This window comes from Phaenicophaeus curvirostris, chromosome 5 (genome assembly GCF_032191515.1).
Source record: "Phaenicophaeus curvirostris isolate KB17595 chromosome 5, BPBGC_Pcur_1.0, whole genome shotgun sequence".
Classification (NCBI taxonomy): Eukaryota; Metazoa; Chordata; class Aves; order Cuculiformes; family Cuculidae; genus Phaenicophaeus; species Phaenicophaeus curvirostris.
The window spans coordinates 55,895,297-55,915,026 of record NC_091396.1 but is presented as its reverse complement, the minus strand read 5'-3'; the positions used below and the strand labels follow the sequence as shown (position 1 = coordinate 55,915,026).

Here is a 19,730-nt window from a genome sequence, read left to right as displayed (position 1 = left end):
AACCCGGAGACTATTTAATTGGAGATATTGATTAGCAGATGGGCTGTGTGTGGGCAGTTGGGATGCGCATGGATTCGGGGATGAGCTCGATGTGCCCTTGGCCTGGCTTTGTCCTGCCACAGCTGAGCACATTACTCCATCATGTCTGTCTTATGAAGTTAAAAAAAAAAAGGTTGGTAATTGATGAGGGGTAAATTAATAAGGGCTGAATAGCTGCCTGAGCTTATTGTGTCAGGAGGGTGAAGCCCTATGAGTCTTGGGGTGCATGAGCCCTAAGCAGCCCCACACATCAGCCCTTCACCTTCATGCTGTCTTGAGTGGCAAGGCTGTGCCTTTACACCTGCATGCACAAACTGTCCTCAGGTGCCTGTACCCTTTAGGCTGTGTTACTATGGATGTTTGAGTCCTGGAGGGAGGGAAAGAATCTTAAAATAGCTGTGTGCTCTGAAGAGGACCAGCTGCCTCCCTGGCAGCAGCAGCCACCGAGGCCAGCCTGCCTCAGATGTTCTGTGCAACCCCTGTGCCTTCAAAAAAGTCCAGGATCCAACTTATTTTAGATTGCACTCAGGAAATACCTCTTTTTTTATTGTAGAACTGAGACAGCTGTCCTTGGGGCAACAGGAGAAGCATTGAAGCTACCGTGGCGTGGGTGAATGAACTCGGTGGAATGCTGTCCTGCATTGCCTCCAAACCTGCTCCTAACCTAGATTTGGATGTTTTCTCTTTTAATAAGAAAGATGAAAAAAAATTTGTACAGGCACAAACTCATATGCGTATGTACACGGTGCTCCCAGCACTTTCCGAGAAAAGTATAATCCACTTACTCTGTTCTTTCTTGCTTCATCTGATTGAAAGGTGTTTAGCTGTTACCATGCGGATCTCAGGATAAGACTTTAGTCAGAAAGGATCCTGGCAAACTTTCCTCCTGTTTTTAAAGTTGCCAGGTAATCCTCTCTGTTTGAACTCTGCAATGCCAAACTGGCTTGTCAACACTAAAGTCACATTTTAACTTGGCTTGGCTTTCTCCCTGGGAGTATTGACATTGCAATAATATTTGCAGTCTGGTGTCAAGAAGTTCTATCACCAGCATGCTGAGGAGTGATGAAACCTGACGTCCTAAGTAACAAACAGTTCCTGTGCATTAAGGGATTAACAAATCAGTGGTGGTTATGGAAGTCTTCCTGGCTTCTCTCCAAGTGCTAAACATAGAGCTGAAATAGTGCTTCATCCAGAGAAACCTGAGAATGCCAGTGTGGCAAATGGTATTGCAAGCTCTACAGGAGGATTTATATTACAGTGGCCGGTGACACAATGACTCTTTGCTAGCTGATGCATCCTGAGCGAGATTTGTTGCTTTGTCGGCATCTGGGATGTGAGGCTATGCTGAGATGTGGTGTCTTTATGCCTCCTTCAGGCATTAAGTTAAGGGATGGAGGGTGTCTCCAACCTTAACTTTTTCTCCTGCTTCCTATTACCTCCTTTCTCTGTAAGCACTTAGGAACAAAAGCTCAGTGGAAGAGATGAGAGCTTTCCAGCCTATGCCAAGGCAGCTGGTCTGCACTGTGCTACCCTCAGCACCGGCATGCTGGGATTCACCCTGCTCTTTTTCTGGTGACTCATTTGAACAGAACAATGGAGAGAGCTTTTCCTCAACTTGGGAGACCAAGAAGTAACATCTTCTGAACCAAGCTTTGCAATGGGAGGAAAATAAATGGAGAAGTAGATGTTACTTATATTAGCCATAAACGGATTTTTGGGGTTTGACTTCTGCTTTTTAGGGAATTTTCAGGTGCTTCTGACTTTGCTCACCCATCAGTAATCATCACTCTTCCCATTCTCTTTTCTCTGAGGAGAAACAACTCCTTTTTTTTTAATCTTCCTTTGACTTAGGTTTACAGTACAGTGTTTGACTGGCATGGTCGTGTTATCTAGGAAGTCACACTTTTGGATGACATTGCTGTGCTGGCAAAATCCCTGGCAGCAATTCTGACAACACACAGCTTTTGTTGCCCTGGTTGGGGAGATGCTGTAGCAAATGCTACTACCAGAAAAGGCCCCTTGATGCCTGCGCACCTGTGCTGCCAGGTGTCTGTGGTGCAGCCATGGTGGGAAAGACCCTGCAGAGCAGGTGGGGACCTCAATGTCCTGGGGCTGATGGTATTAGCCTTTCTCAGAAGGCTAGCTGGTTTCTCTCCTCCGTATGCACATGATCAAGGAAGGGGAGAGGTACATGCTGAGTTCCCAAGCAGCATTAGTGACTTGCAGGGCTGGTATTTTTGGCTGATGTCTTACCTGGGCTGGTATTTTTATGTGGGAAGGTGCAGTGGAAATCCTTGCTTTGTTTCTAGCTCCCTTTTATAGGAGAGGTGCAATCCAAATGTGTTTCTGGTGTGTAGGCTTAATTGACAGCTTTGTTTTCTAATATTTTAGTTGAGGTGTAAAGAAGATGAATGCAAGCTCTGAAGAATGTTGGTTGTTGGCTTTGGACAGCTTCACAGGCATCACTTTTATAGCCTCAAATTATCTAGAGAATAAATGAACTAAGTTCTGCTGTGTGCAAGCAATTATTCTATGCAACATCATGTGGGAGAAGTTCTCATTTTCCTCTGTGTCATTGTGGGTAATGCCCAGGAGAGCTAGTATTAACCTCTCTATTGTGGTCTCTTGTTGGCCTGATGAGAGGATGCCTTCCACGTCTCCTGAGATGGGAGACTACTATATTTACTTTCTGTTCTTCTGAGCTGAAAGTGTCCATGCAGAGAATAGACCCCTTAAGTCTATACCCCTTGCTGCTTCTTAAATGGTTTGTAATCACACCCTTTCCTCTCAAGAGATGCCTTCCCCACTCAGAGATGCCCGGGGCATGTGGCACACCTGTGTTTCAAAAACTTCTGCTTTGAACAGAGCAGATATGTTGGGTAGGTGAGACTTGTAAGTAACTGGACATTTGACAGTGAGGTCCTGGTGCTTCTTTCAGGGGAAATTTCAGGACCCCTAGTGCAGAGCAGAAATATGAAAAAAATCTTCTCTAAGGAGGGGACAATCTGGGATTTATCAGAAACATCTAAGTATTTAATTGAAATGACCATATAGACTTCAGTATTAGCAGCACTTCACAGCATTTCAGTATCTGCCAGCTAGCTGACTGGGATTCAGAGTATCCCTGGAAGGTCTTGAAAACTGTGCTTAGTCTTATTCTTGAGAAACTGCATGCTTAGCCTGAATTAAAAGAAGGCTTTAGATGTACGGATAGTACAATTATAGTAATTAATACCTGTAACCACTGCTGTTAACACAGAGCTGAGATTTTTGAGTGAGGAGCTTCCATGGTGAGTATATATACAGTCTGCTTCAATTCTTTTTAAGCAAATGTGAACTTGGTACAAATGTGTATTCAGCAGCCAGTTTCTAGTATATTGTTCTGAAAATTACAGAAAAAAAATCTGGGATTTAAGAGAGCCTGCAAATCGTCAGTATTGCAAAGGACAAAGATGTAAATGCCATTCAGAAGTGAGCATGATCCCTTCCTGAAGAGAGAAGGATGGAGGAGAAAAAGAAATTGCCCACAGTGTACTGGCTGGCTCCAGGAGAGTAGGAGTGCAATTTCCTCTGTTGTTTTATTATCAGCTGCTGTTGTGCCAAGCTCTCAGAGTTGCTATTGGGTCTTAATATTTGGGCCTTTCCTTGAATTGAGGCTCTGGAGTTCTATTGTGAGGCCACAGCTTGGGCTAGGAGCGTTGCACGTGCTCACCATGAGCAGAACAAAATTAGAAACCTGTCTTATTTCCCCAAAGTCTACCTAATGTTTGTGTGTGAGGAAGATAAGTATAATTGCTTTAATTTAAGGTCTCACAAGGGAAATTGAATTTTTTTGTAATAGAGAGCAACTCAGACATGAAAGCTTTCCAGTGCATTTGGTCTCCATTTAAATTCAGAAAACTGAAGGGGACATGCCCTAGGTTACTATATTACCGGTTGTATGCGCTGTTTAAATGTTTAGCTGTGTATTAATTTTAACTAATCAAAAGGAGATGCATGTTTGAGGCCTCATCCTCATTCATTTCGAGTCAATGGTAAGACTTTCTACAGAACTCCATGCATTTTAGAGTACAGCTCATGCAGAACCAGGTTTTTATGAAAACCTTCTCTCATGAGACCACTCTCCAAATGTTGATTTAGACCTCTAATTGCATTGCTTTGCTTACATGTGTAAATGCAAGAAATGTTAACAGGATCCCCCCAAATGTAGCTTCATTAGCTGTAACAGCAGAAGCTTCAAAAAAACATAGCATGCAAATCCATTCTATGTATAAGAAGTATGTCCTTTTAGGAATTAAAATGATGAGACTGATCTGACTGATTTGCTGTCAAATAAGTGGAAGTAACGTTTAAGTAGCTAAGGTATATTTCTTGAGTACAGTGAAGTTTTTCCCTCAAATTTGAGCTGTACACTTCAAAAATGTCTCAGACTTGCATCCAAAATACTTTCAAGTCCTTTAAAACAGTGGGGTTCATTCTGTTGACTGTGGACATCAGTCTTGAGTTGCTACATACCAGAAATAAATATTCTCTTGGTATTCACCTTCCATTCATAGGTGCAGAATCAATGACAGAAACGAGTTTTTGCAACTCGTGTTAAAAGCTGGATGATTAACAGATAGACAGAAAACTAGTGTTTATAGTATGTTATGAATTTGAGACAATCATATAATTTCTTTCAATTTAACTATAAATTTTCGATGGACTGGAGCTGAATTTCTGTGTAAGTGTGAGAGAGATGCACGCAGGAAGAACTCTGCATGCCCCATTTGTTCCTGTTGTGGGTGAGCAAGAACACTGGGTTTAATGAGGCTCATTTTAACCTCCAGCTGTGAAATGTGGGATTAGTCATATCCTATGCTTAACCAGCTTTGTAATAATTTTGCTAGGTTCCACTTTTTTCCTATATATGAGGACAGAGTCAGGGACAAAAGAGCTCTTAATTGCAGTTAGATTAGACTATGAAGAAGCCACATTTTGTGTGTTTGTAATGTATGGAGAGGTGATCAGTCAGTCTGAGAAGGATGGAAAAATGTTTCAAGGGGAAACTAGCAGTAGCTGCAGAGGCATAAAAGCAATGCCAAATTCACGACCAGCTCGAGAAAAATTCAGTGTTTGATATCTGAAAACAATTTGGAGAAGTGTGGGAAGGGTGTTAATTGTTCTTTGCTTTTGCAAAAAAATGAGGCTTTACCCCAAACTGTAAATTTGTGATGAATTTTTCAGTTTTGTTTTGCTTTTCATGAAGCCAAATATGCAAATTTATAGGAGTCTTCTAAAGCATGTTCAAACTGTTTCATAAAAATTAAGACTGACGGCAGCTGATTCTTCCTGGCTGTTCAAGTCCTGGTTCAGCAAAGAGCTTTGAACATCTGAGTGGTCCTCCAGAAGAGAGGGCAGCATTCCTTAGCTTCTCCTTCTCACGTCCCAAATGAAGAGACTGATTTGCTGCTAATGAGCCATCCCCAACCCCTTCCCACTCTGCTACTCATCACTACAAGCTACAAACCAGACATGGACTACACCCAATGTCAATCGTTATAGCTCCATTTGGCTTTGTTAACTATTGAGCTGCATTTTCTATTTGGGTTATAGGCTGTGATGCTTGAATCTCAGCTGTGCCAGTCGATATTCTCTCTTGAGCAAAGCCTGCCAGTTGTGTGATTATAATTATGTACTGCAATTTGGTTTGAGCTGATTATCTGAGTCTCCCGTGAGTTACAGGGTTGATCTTTCTCTGCTGATGTAAAACAAGAGGAAAAAAATACAGACGCTTTTGAATATTTCTGTGTACTGAAGTTCCCTACCTCAATTGCTACAGAGAATGAAGAGGTTTGAAACTTGCATTGCTTTTATTGCCTCTACCCCACTGAGATACTAATATTTTTCCAAGAGTGGTTTTACATGGCAAAATCTTCTAAGCCTCTTACTGACTGTCCTGTCTCCTGCTATTTATTAAGCAAAATGTAAGCTCCCCGACAACAGAGAATTCCAGTTGTCACCATTGCAACCATATGAAATCTGCTGCTTTCCGTCTCTAGCTTTGTCCCAGGTTTGGCTGGGATAAAGTTAATTTTCTTCAGCTTCTCATACTGACTTGCCAGCCTCAGAGTGCATGGGAACCTGGGAGGGGACACAGCAGGGAGAACTGACCCAGGCTGGCCAAGGGGGTATTTGATAACATATGACATCATGCTCAGTGTATAAACTGGGGAAATTGGCTGTGGAGCAGAGGGATTCCTGCTTGGGAATGGGCTGGGCAGTGATTTTTGGGTGGTGAGCAATTGCACTGTGCATTACTCACTTTGTATATTCTGTTATGATTTTTATTATTATTTTTCTCTTCCTTTTCTGTTCTATTAAACTGTCTTTATCTCAACCCGTGAGTTTTACCGCAACCCCTCCCGCCTCCACCCCGATTCTCTTCCGTATCCCACCATGTGAAGCTTAGTTAACTAGGTGGCACTAAGCCATAACCAGCTTGTATGAACACAGCTCAAGATATGAGGGGAAAGCCAGATCACAGGCAGAAGTGAATGCTCACTCCTATGTTGTGTTTGCAGATGGCTGAGAACCATGTGTGGCAAAATATTCAAATGCATCCTCATAGCTCCCTGTGCTGCTTCTGTACAAGGGCAATGCACCTCATTCTCAGGGTCACACCATTTCCAATTCCACGTGAATAACTGGAAATTGCTTTACTAATGAAACTGGCCGAGGTTGCACTTGTGACTTGCTAGCTGAATGCTGGAGTGGGAATTGGAAGAGTAGGTGCCTTGGCAGACTATCGTCCTCTAAAGCCTTTGTCACCACTTTAAGGAATGATCCCTGGATGTGCTGCACATACAACAGGGATATGAACCAATGTAAAGGAATTTAATCTGCCCTGTTACAAAAAGCTCATATTATTACATGACATGGAATATGTTAAATAGTTTTAATCTCATCCCTTAATTTTTTTTCTTATTTGCAGAATTCTTTCAAAATCAAATACGTTCATTTTTTTTTACTGCACTCTCATGTATGTAATTTGCAGCCTGCCTGATAAATGCTGTTGAAGCTAATGGGACTCTTCACGTAGACTTAAAGTCAGACACATGCTTTGCTGAGCTTATTTTTGCTTGAATATGCCTTGTAGTGATAACTGCAATTACTGACCCTTAATTCAATTATTTGCTGCCTTCACACAGTGAAATTGCACATCCCTCAAGTTCCTGGTGCATAAGAGCCTAAAACATGGATTAATGAGATAAGGAGGAAATCTTTGTGCAGGGTCTTGTGTTGGGGGAAGTTCCCTGGGGCATGGGACCTCCTGAAATAGCTGCTTGCATGTTGTGCAGAGGTCAAGAGAAAGCAGGACCATTGCCTTGGTGCCCCCGTGGGAGCTGCACAAAGCAGGAGCTTTGCAGGGTCTCCTTCACATTATTTGAGATGTGTTTCCACTGCTTTGCCTCAGCAAAATATCACTGCTCTGCTGGACTTAGTAAGTATACCTTGGGCCAGGTTGTTCTTACAGAGTGGTGTGTTCTCATAGTGCCATTGAACTCTTTGGATGTGGTAGAATATCTGTAGATGTGAATAAGAGTCAGCTGATCAACCTTAATCAACGATTTGTGGGGTCACCATGCTCTAAATCGAGATAGTAAGATGTTAATATTTGCCCGGTTAATAAAGGGTTCTGCAAGATTTTATTCATTAATATGGCAAAAGGGGTTCAAATAATAGTAATGTTCAAATAATAGTAAAGTTCAAATAATAGTAATGTCTTGTCAAGTGCTACGCATAAGACCAGCTTGTTTTAGTCATCTGTGGTAAAGACAGTGTTTTCTGAGATGAAAAAATATATTTTTAATATATGTTCTTCTGTTCCCTTCTAGTCGGCTGACTGCAACAGCTTGCCATGAAATTTCAGTAAGGTGGAGAGAGCTAATGCATCCACAAACAGCTTCTTGGATCTGGGGACTGCCTTTTATTATTGTTGCTGGTTGTTTATGGCTCTGATTGCTTGTTCTTTCACATGCTAATATTGACAATTTCCATTTCTTAATCGTCTGAATGTATTAAATATGCCCCTAATTATTTTTTATTTTCCTCCTGTACTTGTGCAAAAGACATTGGTTAGTGACACCTGAGTTTTTACCAACTCCAAATCAAAGCTATTTACCTGCCTGAAAAGAAGCTGTTTCTGTGGCTAAATTGTTGCAGGAAAAGATTTTGAACTAAACCTTCCATTTAATTACCCAGTTGCAAATGGTGGTTTGTTAAGGGCCAAAATTGAGGCAGTTTCAATTACTGGAACAATTATGGTTTAGAAAATTGTTGCTGGTAGGTTTAAGAATTTATATTACAGTGACAGGCAAGTAATTCAGGTAATGGGCAGTACAAGAGTCCATAAAGATCAAGGCAGTCTGACCCAGTGGACTGAAATAAAACCTTCCTCTTTTCTCTTCACAAATACATATAATCAAAAGGCATGTTCTCAGCAAAGTTTTCCATTTAGATTTATCCATCCAAGATTTATCAAGTAAAACTAGAATATCAAATAAGAATGACATTTTTTTTCATAGAGACCTTTTCTTATATAGGGAATTACCCAAATGATAAGCCCGAATCCTTATGGGCTTGCATGGTCTGGATGGGATACCCTATTGCTAAGGACCAGGTTCACCCTGATATGTGAATGACAGATAAAGGAAATCCTGTGCTTTCTAAAAAGGTGGAGTAGCCACTGAACATGGAAATTACCTGTCTGTCTGGGGCCTTAGTGATGGCGTTGTGTATTCATTTGTCCAAAGAAAATCTTCTGAACTAATAAGGGTATTTTCTATTGCTGGTATTGAGTTAAACACAGTATTCCTTTCTATCTCTTTGTATTTCATGTTAAGGTACATAATATCTTCTAATGATATGTTGAATAGAAGGTATAATATTAATAAATTTAAGTGGTGCAGTGTGTAATCTGCTGTCTCTTGAGCTTAGTGCCAGTGGGTCTGCATTGTAGGAAAATGAAGCTGATTATTATAAAGCCTCTGAAATGAAAGTCCTCTGGGAAGTCTGTTGTTGGTGACACACATATGCTTGCTTCTCCTCTTCATTCTGGACACATTTTTCCATCCCTTTATAAAGGGACCTCCTAGAGGTAAACAAAAGAAGCTTTGCAGGACTGCTGGCTCTCGAATTGGTGCTGGTTTTATTTTTATCTAGCATGTTGAGGGGGAGATGAAACTTTCGCAATGCAGAAGGTTACAAATGAGTTACAAAGAAGTGAGGAGAGCAGCATCTCATGTGCTCCGACAAAGTCCTTAGGTGCCATCAGGGCTGTCTCTCCTGGTTCCTGCCATGCACCAGAAGGCTGCGGGTCTCTAGCAGCTCTTCATCACATCTGCCAAGCCTCTGTGGGTGCCTCGGATACACTTAGGCATGTGATTCCCTTGTATAGACACCCAGATTGCTGCAAGGTAACCCCACAGTCTGTGGGGAGAAGGGAAACTGTGACTTTAGAAAGGCTTTGATATTTCTGCAGGGCCCAGGGTCAAACTGATTATTTATGATTTTTTTTTTTTTAACCTCTGTTCAGTCTTCCGCTGTTACAACTTACATGAAAGGAGAAAACAGTGTTTTCAATTAAAGACAACTTATGTAACACCCCTGTTTTGAATGCTAATTCATGAATTACTGGAAGCTGACAGTGTCGCTTTTATAAATGCTGAGGAATATTTGTGAAGTAGATTTCTGTCTTTCTGTAACAGAAAGCATAATTGTCTAACTTCAACAGTTTTCAACACTTTATCTTCACAGTTGGTTCAACATGGCCACTGCGCTGATCTGACTTTACTGGACGGAAATGAAAAGGAAAATTAATGTTTCTTCTTAGTACTTTGACCTTAAAATACCACAAACACCATCCATCTTCTTGTGTTATTTGTGTTATTTTCAAATTGAATCTCTCAGCACATCAGGTCAAAAAGTCATAGACCACCATTTCTTCTCCCTGCTAGCAGGATAGAAGGGTTTGATAGGAACAAGTGTTTGTTGATTTTTTAAAAATTATAATTTTAGGCTTTGGTAAGCACCAAGACTTTAATTTCTATCTGCAGTATTTAAAATGATGCATTAATTTTTATGGAAAAAAACACTTTCCACCCATGTTAATAATCAAATTGCTTCTGTTTTCTAGACAGAGGAAAAGTTGCATTTGTAGTCTTTTTCCTAAAAACCTGATTTGTTGGTCCTGTTCCTTTCTCACTGGTACAAGTAGGCAGAACTCCCTTCTCTGCCAGGAGGGGCACGTCTAGGTCCATCTCTTTCATAACAGGGCTGACAAGGATCTCGGGCTTTGGTCCAGGAGCAGTTACCTTCCAGGGTCACTTTAAGTTCTGTCTGGTTGAAAAATTTAGCAATAAATGTCATTTTGTTATTTCCAGATAATGAAGAGTTATTGTGTCTGAGGGAGGACTGTGGAGCATTGGTAGTGTGTAGCACAGGTTGGGTCTACAGGTTTGTCTGCATGCTTAGTAAAGGGTGTCGACACCAGGCAGAGTAATGCTGAGTTAGATGGAGATGGAGTACTTCTGTGCTACTGTGAAAGTCAGGAGATGCTCTATTTTCCTATATTTCCTTTCTTTTTCTTATTTTAAATTTCTTTTAATGTTTGAGTGAAACAAGGCTTTGAAAAAATATCACAGTAAAAGAGCAAGAGCTGCTCCAGAGTAGTCAGTGCCTAGTTGTTCACCTTTGCCAGGGACAAGTGTATTTCAGGATATGCAAGTTGTAAATTTGATCATGTTAAGTAAAGCCTGACTTGTAAGTCTCCTCAATCTCCTTTTCTGTGTCCCTCTTTCTCTTTCTCTCTGCTCCTCAACTTACATAACGTTCCCAATTAAAGTTCAATTGAAACAGCTCTCTCCCATAGAGTTTTATTTCAGATGAAAATTATTTTGGTGATAAATGCCTTGAAACCACAGAAATAGGAAGTGATTTTACGCGAAGGGTAATTTATTATAGACATGTTGCCCGTTAATTGAGATAATTTCCAACAATGATGATGAACAGAGATGATCAGGGATTGTACTTTAAAAATGCCGTTCTGACTAGAAAAGCAATTTGGGATCCACTTACATCTCAGTAATGAAAATTGGGTAAGGTAATAAGAGATTTCATTTTGTGAGCGAATTGACAATGCAAATATCAGGATTTTTAATTTAGGCTTAAGTGGAGTAATGGCTATTCGTTCTGATGCATCGTTAGTCGTATCGCTTTTTAATGAGGGATTCACATTCTTTTCCTGGTTAGCTCTAATACTGATAGCGAAGCCCAATGAATGCATAAATGTTTAGGGAGGTCTGATGAATACGTGTCGCTGCACCAATTGAGTTTTAAAAAGGAAGAAAAGCAGTTTTCCTTCTTTGGCGAAGAAATACACATTCAGTTTTAGTGCATGGAAAATAAATAGTGCAGAACTGTCATTGGCAGGCAGTTGTAAAAATACATAGAGGAAGATACATTTTGCAACAAATTCTCGAAAATATAGAAGGAATATTGGATTGAGTGGAATGCTTGTGAAAGGACTGGCTTTTCTGCTGACAGCGCTAGGAAAAAGTGTTTCTTTGGTCATCTCCAATATGAATGCATTATAAATGATGACAGATGAAGACCCTTCTTACCCTCCCCAACCCATTCCATGCCTGAAACAACTCATTCCTCCACTAGATAGATCTCTGTCAAGCAATTTTATTTCTTAGATACCTCTTCTTTTGCTTTTCTTTTCCTTTTATTTTCTTCCTTTTCCCTCTCTTTTCTTTAATTAAGAGCTTGTTTTGATGTTCGTTGAGCTCAGTGGGAATCTTTCCATCAGATTGAATGCATTAGGTCAGATTCATAATCAGCAGTCACTGAAACAACCTACCAATAGCTTTGTCACACACAAGTGCACTGTCTTAAATGGAATTTGCTTAAAGAAAAAGCAATAGAACTAATCCATTAGAAACACTTGTTAGAGCAGATTTTTGATGGTATCTGTATATTTCAACCAATTTAACCCAAATTGAAATTAACGCAGGCTCTTGCTTCAGGCAGGAACATAGGGCAGTTAAATTAAATCCATTTAAATGAGCATATTTTTAGCAATGGCAGTATGATACTGCATATTGACCACACTTAGGTCTGGTTGCCTTACTTCCTTTGGTGGACGAAGCATTTTGATCTTCTACAACCTGAAAGCAGGTTGTAGAGAGGAGGGTGCTGGCCTCTTCTCCCAAGTGACAGGGCACAGGACAAGAGGGAATGGCCTCAGGCTCCGCCAGGCGAGATTTAGGCTGGACATTAGGAAAAAATTTTTCACAGAAAGGGTCATTGAGCACTGGCAGAGGCTGCCCAGGGAGGTGGTTGAGTCACCTTCCCTGGAGGTGTTTAAGGCACGGGTGGACGAGGTGCTGAGGGGCATGGTTTAGTGTTTGATAGGAATGGTTGGACTCGATGATCCGGTGGGTCTCTTCCAACCTGGTTATTGTATGATTCTATGAGGAGAGCCTGAAGTGTGATGAAACACACGGTATGTAAGTTTTTGGGAGACATATGGACATGCCCCTTCTATGCTCCTGTTTCTCCATAAGCATGTGGCACCTTGTCTTGGTGCAGTTTGCAGAATTCTAAAGCAATCCAGGGCCTCTAAACACTGGTGATGCAGTGCACGTCCTTCTGGAGCCGAGCCTTTAACCTTTGGGATCTCCAGTGTAAAGCTAGCACCTCGCATTTTTGCTCTGCTGTTTTCTTCTGATTTTGTTTTGTTTTGCCTATGCAACTGCCCATTCATCACAGATGCCAAGGAAGGATGCATCAACTCCTGAGCTAACAAACTAAAGGAGTGGTAGCAGAGTGTCAGGACCTCTGCAGGAGGTTGCTCTCCCTCCTGTGCATGTACAATAGTGAAGAATGGGTTGCACACAGCCAGGCAGTGGAAGTGCAGACAGCCTGGGTAAAAACCTCTCAGTATAACCACCAAGAAGCCCCTACACATTACATGCCTGGGACAGGGACAGTAAACTTAAGAGTCTTGTCATCATCTTCCTTTCTTTGAAGGTATTTTGTCGGAAACTCCTAGGCATAGTAGAGGAAACTCAGTTTTGCAGCCGTCCCTTTTTAGCGCCAGAGTGAGTTATCTCCTTCAGATCTTTCCATCTCTGACTTCTTATTGTAAAATGTGAAAGAAATGTAGGCCACGATCTTCTCTGATGCCACCTTGTAAATTCAGGGAAATCCCAGACATCCAATATGCTGAAGTCATTCCTTATCACTCCACTCCACGCGAGGTACAACAATTCCCAGCAGATTGGATGAAACAGGACTAGCATCCATTTTTCATGATGGCTTTTTTGAAAACTGCCCTTCTCTTCACAGTTTGTAAAAGGAAAGTTGATAGAGTGAGTGTGCCAGAATGGTTGTAAAAGCACTGGGTCACACTAGATGTTTTTACCTAAGAGAAGAACATTTTGAAATAAGACAAAAGCTGAACACGTCCCAGGCAGGCCTTGTGGCTACAAGAAAATATTTCAGATACTGACAGAAAGTGACGTATCTACTCTGAATGCACCAGTTCTTCTCTGCTAGATGAGTGCAAGCAATGAAAATGAACTTTCCATGTTTCCAGAGATCTGTGTGCAGCCACAGTCTCCAGAGTCTCTGTTATGGTCAGGCCTTTGGGGTTACCGAAGAGTGTTTATATACAGTTCAGCTGATTTATGAGATTTCCTATTAAATTTTATTGCACCAGTGGCTTTTCTGTGGTTCTTTTGAAGTAGAAAACATAATTTCTATAGAAAATGCAAGTCAAAAGTCTTAATGGAGGTCAAAGGTCATGATTTAATAGATTTAAAATAGAGGACAGTGCACTGCTTGATACTCTTAAAAATATGAGAAGTTAATGAGGATGTTTATTGGTAATAAAAAGATATAGTCTTCTCCCAGACCTCTGCTTCTGGCCAATTGTGTATTGGCTTTTTACAGCTGTGCTTTTATAAATGAGAAACTATTCTCATTCTAGGACTGTTCCGTCCCGTTTCAGAATTGCAGAGGCTGAGATCTAGTAGCATGATGCAGAAACTTTTTCTCAGAGGTTTATTCAGTGCTCTCGACAGCCAGTGCTACTTCTCCCTTTGAATGCAGAGTACTGATTGCATTTATCTAGTTTCTAGGGTCATATAGACTAACTTTATTTATTTTACTTTGTTTAAGACCAGTGGGTGCATGCACATTTATAACCAAATAAGAAACTGTTCCTGTCACACACATTTTGCAAGAGTAGGTGAGTCACAGCAGCACTGTTTACAAGTTCTCATTGCTTTCCACATGCAGGTGATTGGTATAGCCTGTGCTGTTTGAAAAAGAAAAATCTAGAAAAGGTCTCCTAGTGGATTTCTTTTGCTGACTTTGATTTAATTTGGAGTCTTAAAAATATTTTTTCACATGCATCTTAACAAATGTATTTAATGAGCGGGTAGGAAATTAAGTAAAATAAGGATGCCTTTTTGCTGTATCAATGGATTAGACACTGAACTGTTCACCTCTAGCTGCTTGCAAATGTTTTCTCCAGATGTGGAGAAAACAAGGGCATGGGAAAAGCATTTTATTACAATGTTCAGAGTCACTGCTATTGCAGGGAAAAGTAATGCGAACAGATCATCAGACAGAAGCCATTGTAGGAAAAGCCGATACAGCAGGAGGGTTACAGCTTTCCTTCTTCTTGTTAATATGGGCTGCCCTGTTTTCTGTTGTCTTTGCAGCAGTCCAGCATGGGGGACCTGAGGACTCTGAGGAAAGGGTTGTCCCCGTACCACTCTGAGTCGCAGCTCTCATCACTGCCGCAGTATCAAGACGCACTGCAAAACGTAAGAGACATTTCCTTACCTATACAGACGGAGTTATGTATTTCCCTGAAAGTGGGCACATGAACATCATGAGGGAGCTCTCCTAGCTGAGAATTCACCCTGAAACTGATAGTGCAAACGTGCAGCTGAAACTTGCAGCTGTTGGGAGCATGGGGAGCCCCTGGAAACATTGATCTTTACCTGAGTTTGGATCATCAACTTCCTAGTATGGGTTTTTCCAGTTGGCTGATGGTCACTCCTAAAGCAAAGGTGAATCTTTGTTATAACTGCAGCTCCTTTTAAAATGCTCTATGTACCTGCTGTCAAAAAGCTGGTCATATGAGGCAAAAGATGGTTTGCCAAGTGCCTGGCAGCGTGTGGTCAAGGTTGCTTTAGTGTTTAAATTCTTTAAGAAGGTTTTTCTGTATCACAAATGATGTTTATCTTAAGATTTGCCTGTGCTGCTGCTTCTCAAACAAACCAATCTTGATTAAAGCCTCTTGTGAAAGGTGGATACTGTACTGCTGTACCGGGGCTCCATCTGCACTAGTGCACCAGCCATGGCTGAGGAGGCTGATCCCTGCCAGATGATTGTCTCTTCCAGATGTTTGCCTGACTGCCTGAGACACTACATTTTCTTGGTGACATTGTTTTCCAAATTGCAGAAGCATAGATGCAGTCAGGGAATCCTGCTCTGAGTCAGCTGCAAGTGTTATGAACTTGGGCAAGAGCCTGATGGCAGCACAGCTCAGGGAGCATCCCTGCTGCCCTACGTCTTCTGCTCCACACCCAGGGTACTGTTCAGCAGAGCTGTGGATACCGCAGGACCAGTTATACATTCGCTACCTTCTTGGGTAAAAGTAATTCTGTAGATTTAGTGTGCCTCTTAGAACTCTAAAAAATGGAGTAATAATAATATCACAAAATTTGCATAAATAAAACTCAAATGTGAAATCAGAGCCCCTTTCTATCCCTGCTGAACTGTAGGATAGATGGACACCTTCCAGCCAAAAGAAAAGGGACAAAACCAGGCAAATGCAATGGAAGGCTGTGGTTGAATATCCACTTCTGTAACTTTGTGCACCATATATAAAGGCAGGAGACTTTATAAGGAGGGCAGAAAGATATGAGCCTGGGGATGTTTTTCTGGCTGTGCTAGTGCCTTATGGTTTTGTGGATTTTGCTTCATTTCCCTTGTGCTCAGGCTTTTGATTCCCAGCTCGGTTCCAGGTCAGGGATGTGCCATCAGCCTGTGCTGGTTGCCCCAAGGAGTGCGACTACACACAATTTTATGTTTATCTTGTAGGTCAGGCTGGTGTACGGCTGGTTGCTTTCTGCAGAGTTGCAATGTCTGAGCTGGGAGCTGGCAGGAGTTTTCTCTGGTGGAGCATTGGCTCCTGCAGCTCACCATGGATATGTGGGGGCTGGCGGCAGACAGTGCTGCCTGCTGGAGCCCTTCCAGGCCACTTGTCCCTGCTTTTCCTCCCTCCTCAAGGAAGAGGTGTTTATGGAGAGGCCCAGGTGCTGCATGGCGCTCACCTTCATCTGTAATCCTGGCTGTGTTGTGCCGTCTTTGTGGGAAGATGATAGAGGAAAACCAGAACCAGCTCTGGGATCCAAATCCACATCACTTACATAGCCACTTCCCTTTGGTTTGTGGCTTGACATCATGTATTATTTTTGTGACAAAGGATAACAATCATTCATTCAGTTGCCTTTGAATGTCTCAGGCACCTCCCAGAAAGCGGAGTTAGACACACTTGACTTTCTCTGCAGTCTTTTTTTTTTTTTATTTTGACAATAGGCATGAGTTTGTGACAAAATCTTTCCTCTTTGTGCCTACACAGGCTTCATGCAGGTAAGTGGTGGGCAGTTGGTGTCAGCTTGAAAACTGTCATGACCGTTCAGGGTTTCATCATTGTCACTGCTTGTGCAGCTCTGGGGAAGTTCCTCAGCACATCCCTCACTGTCACACAGTTTGCACGTAGGCATCACTCCAGCTCTTCATGGCCTTGACATACCTCAGTTAATAACAGTTTGGGTTTTCTGATGGATCTTGGATCATGCAAACCAGTGCACACTCAAGATGCAGAATAAAGAAACACTCATAATTGCAGTGTGTGTATTGTTTAGTCAATGGAGCATCGTGCAGATGTTGAATTATAAATTTGCTCTGTGGTCTGCAGCAGTTACCAAATATTGAGGAAAAGCAGTCCCAGGCGGTTCGTTCTGACCTACAAGCTTCTGGCCATTGCACGGGAAGGTGTGACGTGTTTGCTTGAACTGATATCAGGCTGGTCAAACTCCCCAGCCCTGGGAACTGCAAACCAGAGTCATATCATGGTGTACAAGAGGCTCCCTTTGTCCTTTGGAAGGTGACGGTGATTCACTCAGGTTTGGACTCTGAGTGAAGCATGAAAGGAGGTGGCAATAAGCAGCTCCCTGTGGTACCTGCCATTCCTCTGGGATGGAAGTGTCAGGCTCCAGGGCAAGCTGGTTGGGCTGGCTCAATCTTTCCCATCACCAGCAGCCTCCAGACCTGCTCAGCTTTGAGTCAGTTCATGTCCCAGGCATGGGAGCTGACTCTGAGGTACCTGTAAGCAGTGCAGTGCTGAGGACCCAGTGGCCAGCCTGGTGTCTGGGAGTCCTAGATGGAAATGATCCCAAAGCATCCTTTGAGGGCTTGTGCTTTCATTTGCTAATCTGGGCTGTTACTATGGCTTCAGTACTTCTGTGGTAGCTGAAACAGATTTTTTTTCACCCATGTTGCATTCATGTCTTACTTGCACTGCATGCGTTACCTTCATGGCTTCTCCATGTGGATGCAACAGTGCTTGGGATGGGTTATTGCACTCAGATCAGTGGTGCTCTGATTTACTGCAGAAGCTGTTGGAGGAGTAACACTGGGGAGTCTCAGATGTGTGGCTGGAGTGCACAGAGAAGTTGATGCAAAATCTATGCTGCAAACTCTTCCATCTCAGAGCTTTTCTGGAGTTTAACAGTACCAGTTGGGAGTTACTGACCTTCAGTTTTATTTGTTGGCATTGTCCAAAGAGTCTGGATTGCAGAGTCATATAGTCTCACTTCTGACTAGTGAGGTGGAAATTACATTTCAGTAATACTGAAAATTTTAAGATAATAACGGCAGTTTTGTGTAATTGCCATTGCAGAGGGAGGAGGAGCCCTATAGGCACAGTGCTATGAATCAGGACTGGGAGCTGTGCCTGCCACTGTGCACATTTTTCCCCACAAATATATGTACCTTCTTTTCATCTGTCAGTGCCTTAATATTTCTCTTGAAGGAACTGAGTGGGAAATCACCTATTCCGTAGCATCGTTTTCAGGCAGTTCTTTATCATGAAACTAAATAGCACGAAGTGCTCCAGGATCCTCCAGGGGTGGACACTAAAAGGCGGTGTTTAATTTTTGGAACAGCATAGTGTTGCTGAAGAGTTCATTTGTTTCTCTCATGGGTTTCCTCCACCGTTAATCAAATGATGAGTGAAGACTGGGAGGTGGACTTGCCCACACCTCAGTATCAGCAATAAGGTCTCTCACTCTCCACAAAGCTACCGTACACAGTGCTTAACCTTTGGTCACATCTAATGATTGCTGAGTTATGTTTCTGACACGAGGAGAATGTGTAGTCCAAAAGGAGATTGCCCATCCACAGCGATAAGGCTCTTATTTTGGTATTGTCACGTTTCAGCAATTCATTTCTAAAAGGTAGAACCTCAGCTACTGACTTCTGATGCATTTGAGGCCACTGTAGCACAGCTGAGGATGAATGTGGTGGCTGAGGCACGGCCCAGAGCTTGCATCTCTGTGTCTTCTCTGCTCCCTTTGGCATCTTCTTGGGTGCCCTGGCTGCGCACGTGGACTCATGGACCCTTGCAGACCTTCACATTCCTGCCCTCTTCCCTGTGGCTGTGCCCCAGGCCTGTCTCCGGTGCCCAGGCGTGGGAAGGTTGCCTGAGGGCTGCTTGTGCTCTTGTGGTTGGAAGTACCTTCACTTGAGAAGTTCACAAGCCAGCTGCCTGGAGGAGTCGTTTATCCACATTGGCATAAAACACCATTAAATGTGAAACAGCCTTTTACTAACCATTGGAGCTAGCCTGGCTGGCTTAGACTTACAATTTACTAGTAGCGTTCATGTGGTTAGTAATAGGAATCCCATTTTTGGTGGAGGTAACTGTAGAGGTTTGTAATGGAAATATTAAGGCTAGTGTGGTTGGAGTGTGAATGGAAAAGTGCATGTAAAGACACTAGCAGGAATGCTAGAGCAGGGGATGCAGGGATGGCCTGTGCTGAGGACCAAAGACACAACCAACAATAAACAAATGAGTAAACACCACAGGATGTGTGGTTTGCATCAGGACCAGGAGGTCTGTGCTGTGATAAGGCTGCAGCACAGATGGCTCATCACTAGAAGACCTGCACCCTGATAACAGGAGCAAGGTTACACTGTGATGTGCCTGTGTGCTTCCTGTGGTTCCAAGAGGAAGGTTTAGATAAGGTGCTCAAAATGAGAGAGAGGAGACAACAAGCAGCAGCTTCCCTAGGATTTATGGGGGATGAGTAAGCAAGATGCTGAGATAACGATCAGCCTGTAATAACCGTTGACTCCTAAAGCATGTGAAAAATGTGTCCAAACCCCAGTTTGCTGTCAGTGAGGAGTGATGCCAGATCTGTTGTTAGATCTTGCTAGTGGGTGTCCTCTGTCCTCTGTGTCACACACAGTGAGCCTGACCACACTACACGAACACCTATGTACTGGTGAATGCGTGAGCGTGAGTTCATAGGCATGACTCTCTACAGAAATCAGTTTTA

General features: G+C 42.4%; 1 protein-coding gene across 1 annotated transcript in view; it reads left to right on the top strand.

Annotated features, from left to right (window-relative positions):
- The window catches only part of CCDC85C (coiled-coil domain containing 85C), a 112,127-nt gene that overhangs the window by 69,223 nt on the left and 23,174 nt on the right, over nt 1-19,730 (top strand). The window contains exon 3 of the mRNA XM_069858824.1: nt 14,817-14,921. Coding sequence (XP_069714925.1) covers nt 14,817-14,921 — 105 coding nt within the window. The remainder of the gene's footprint in view (nt 1-14,816; nt 14,922-19,730) is intronic.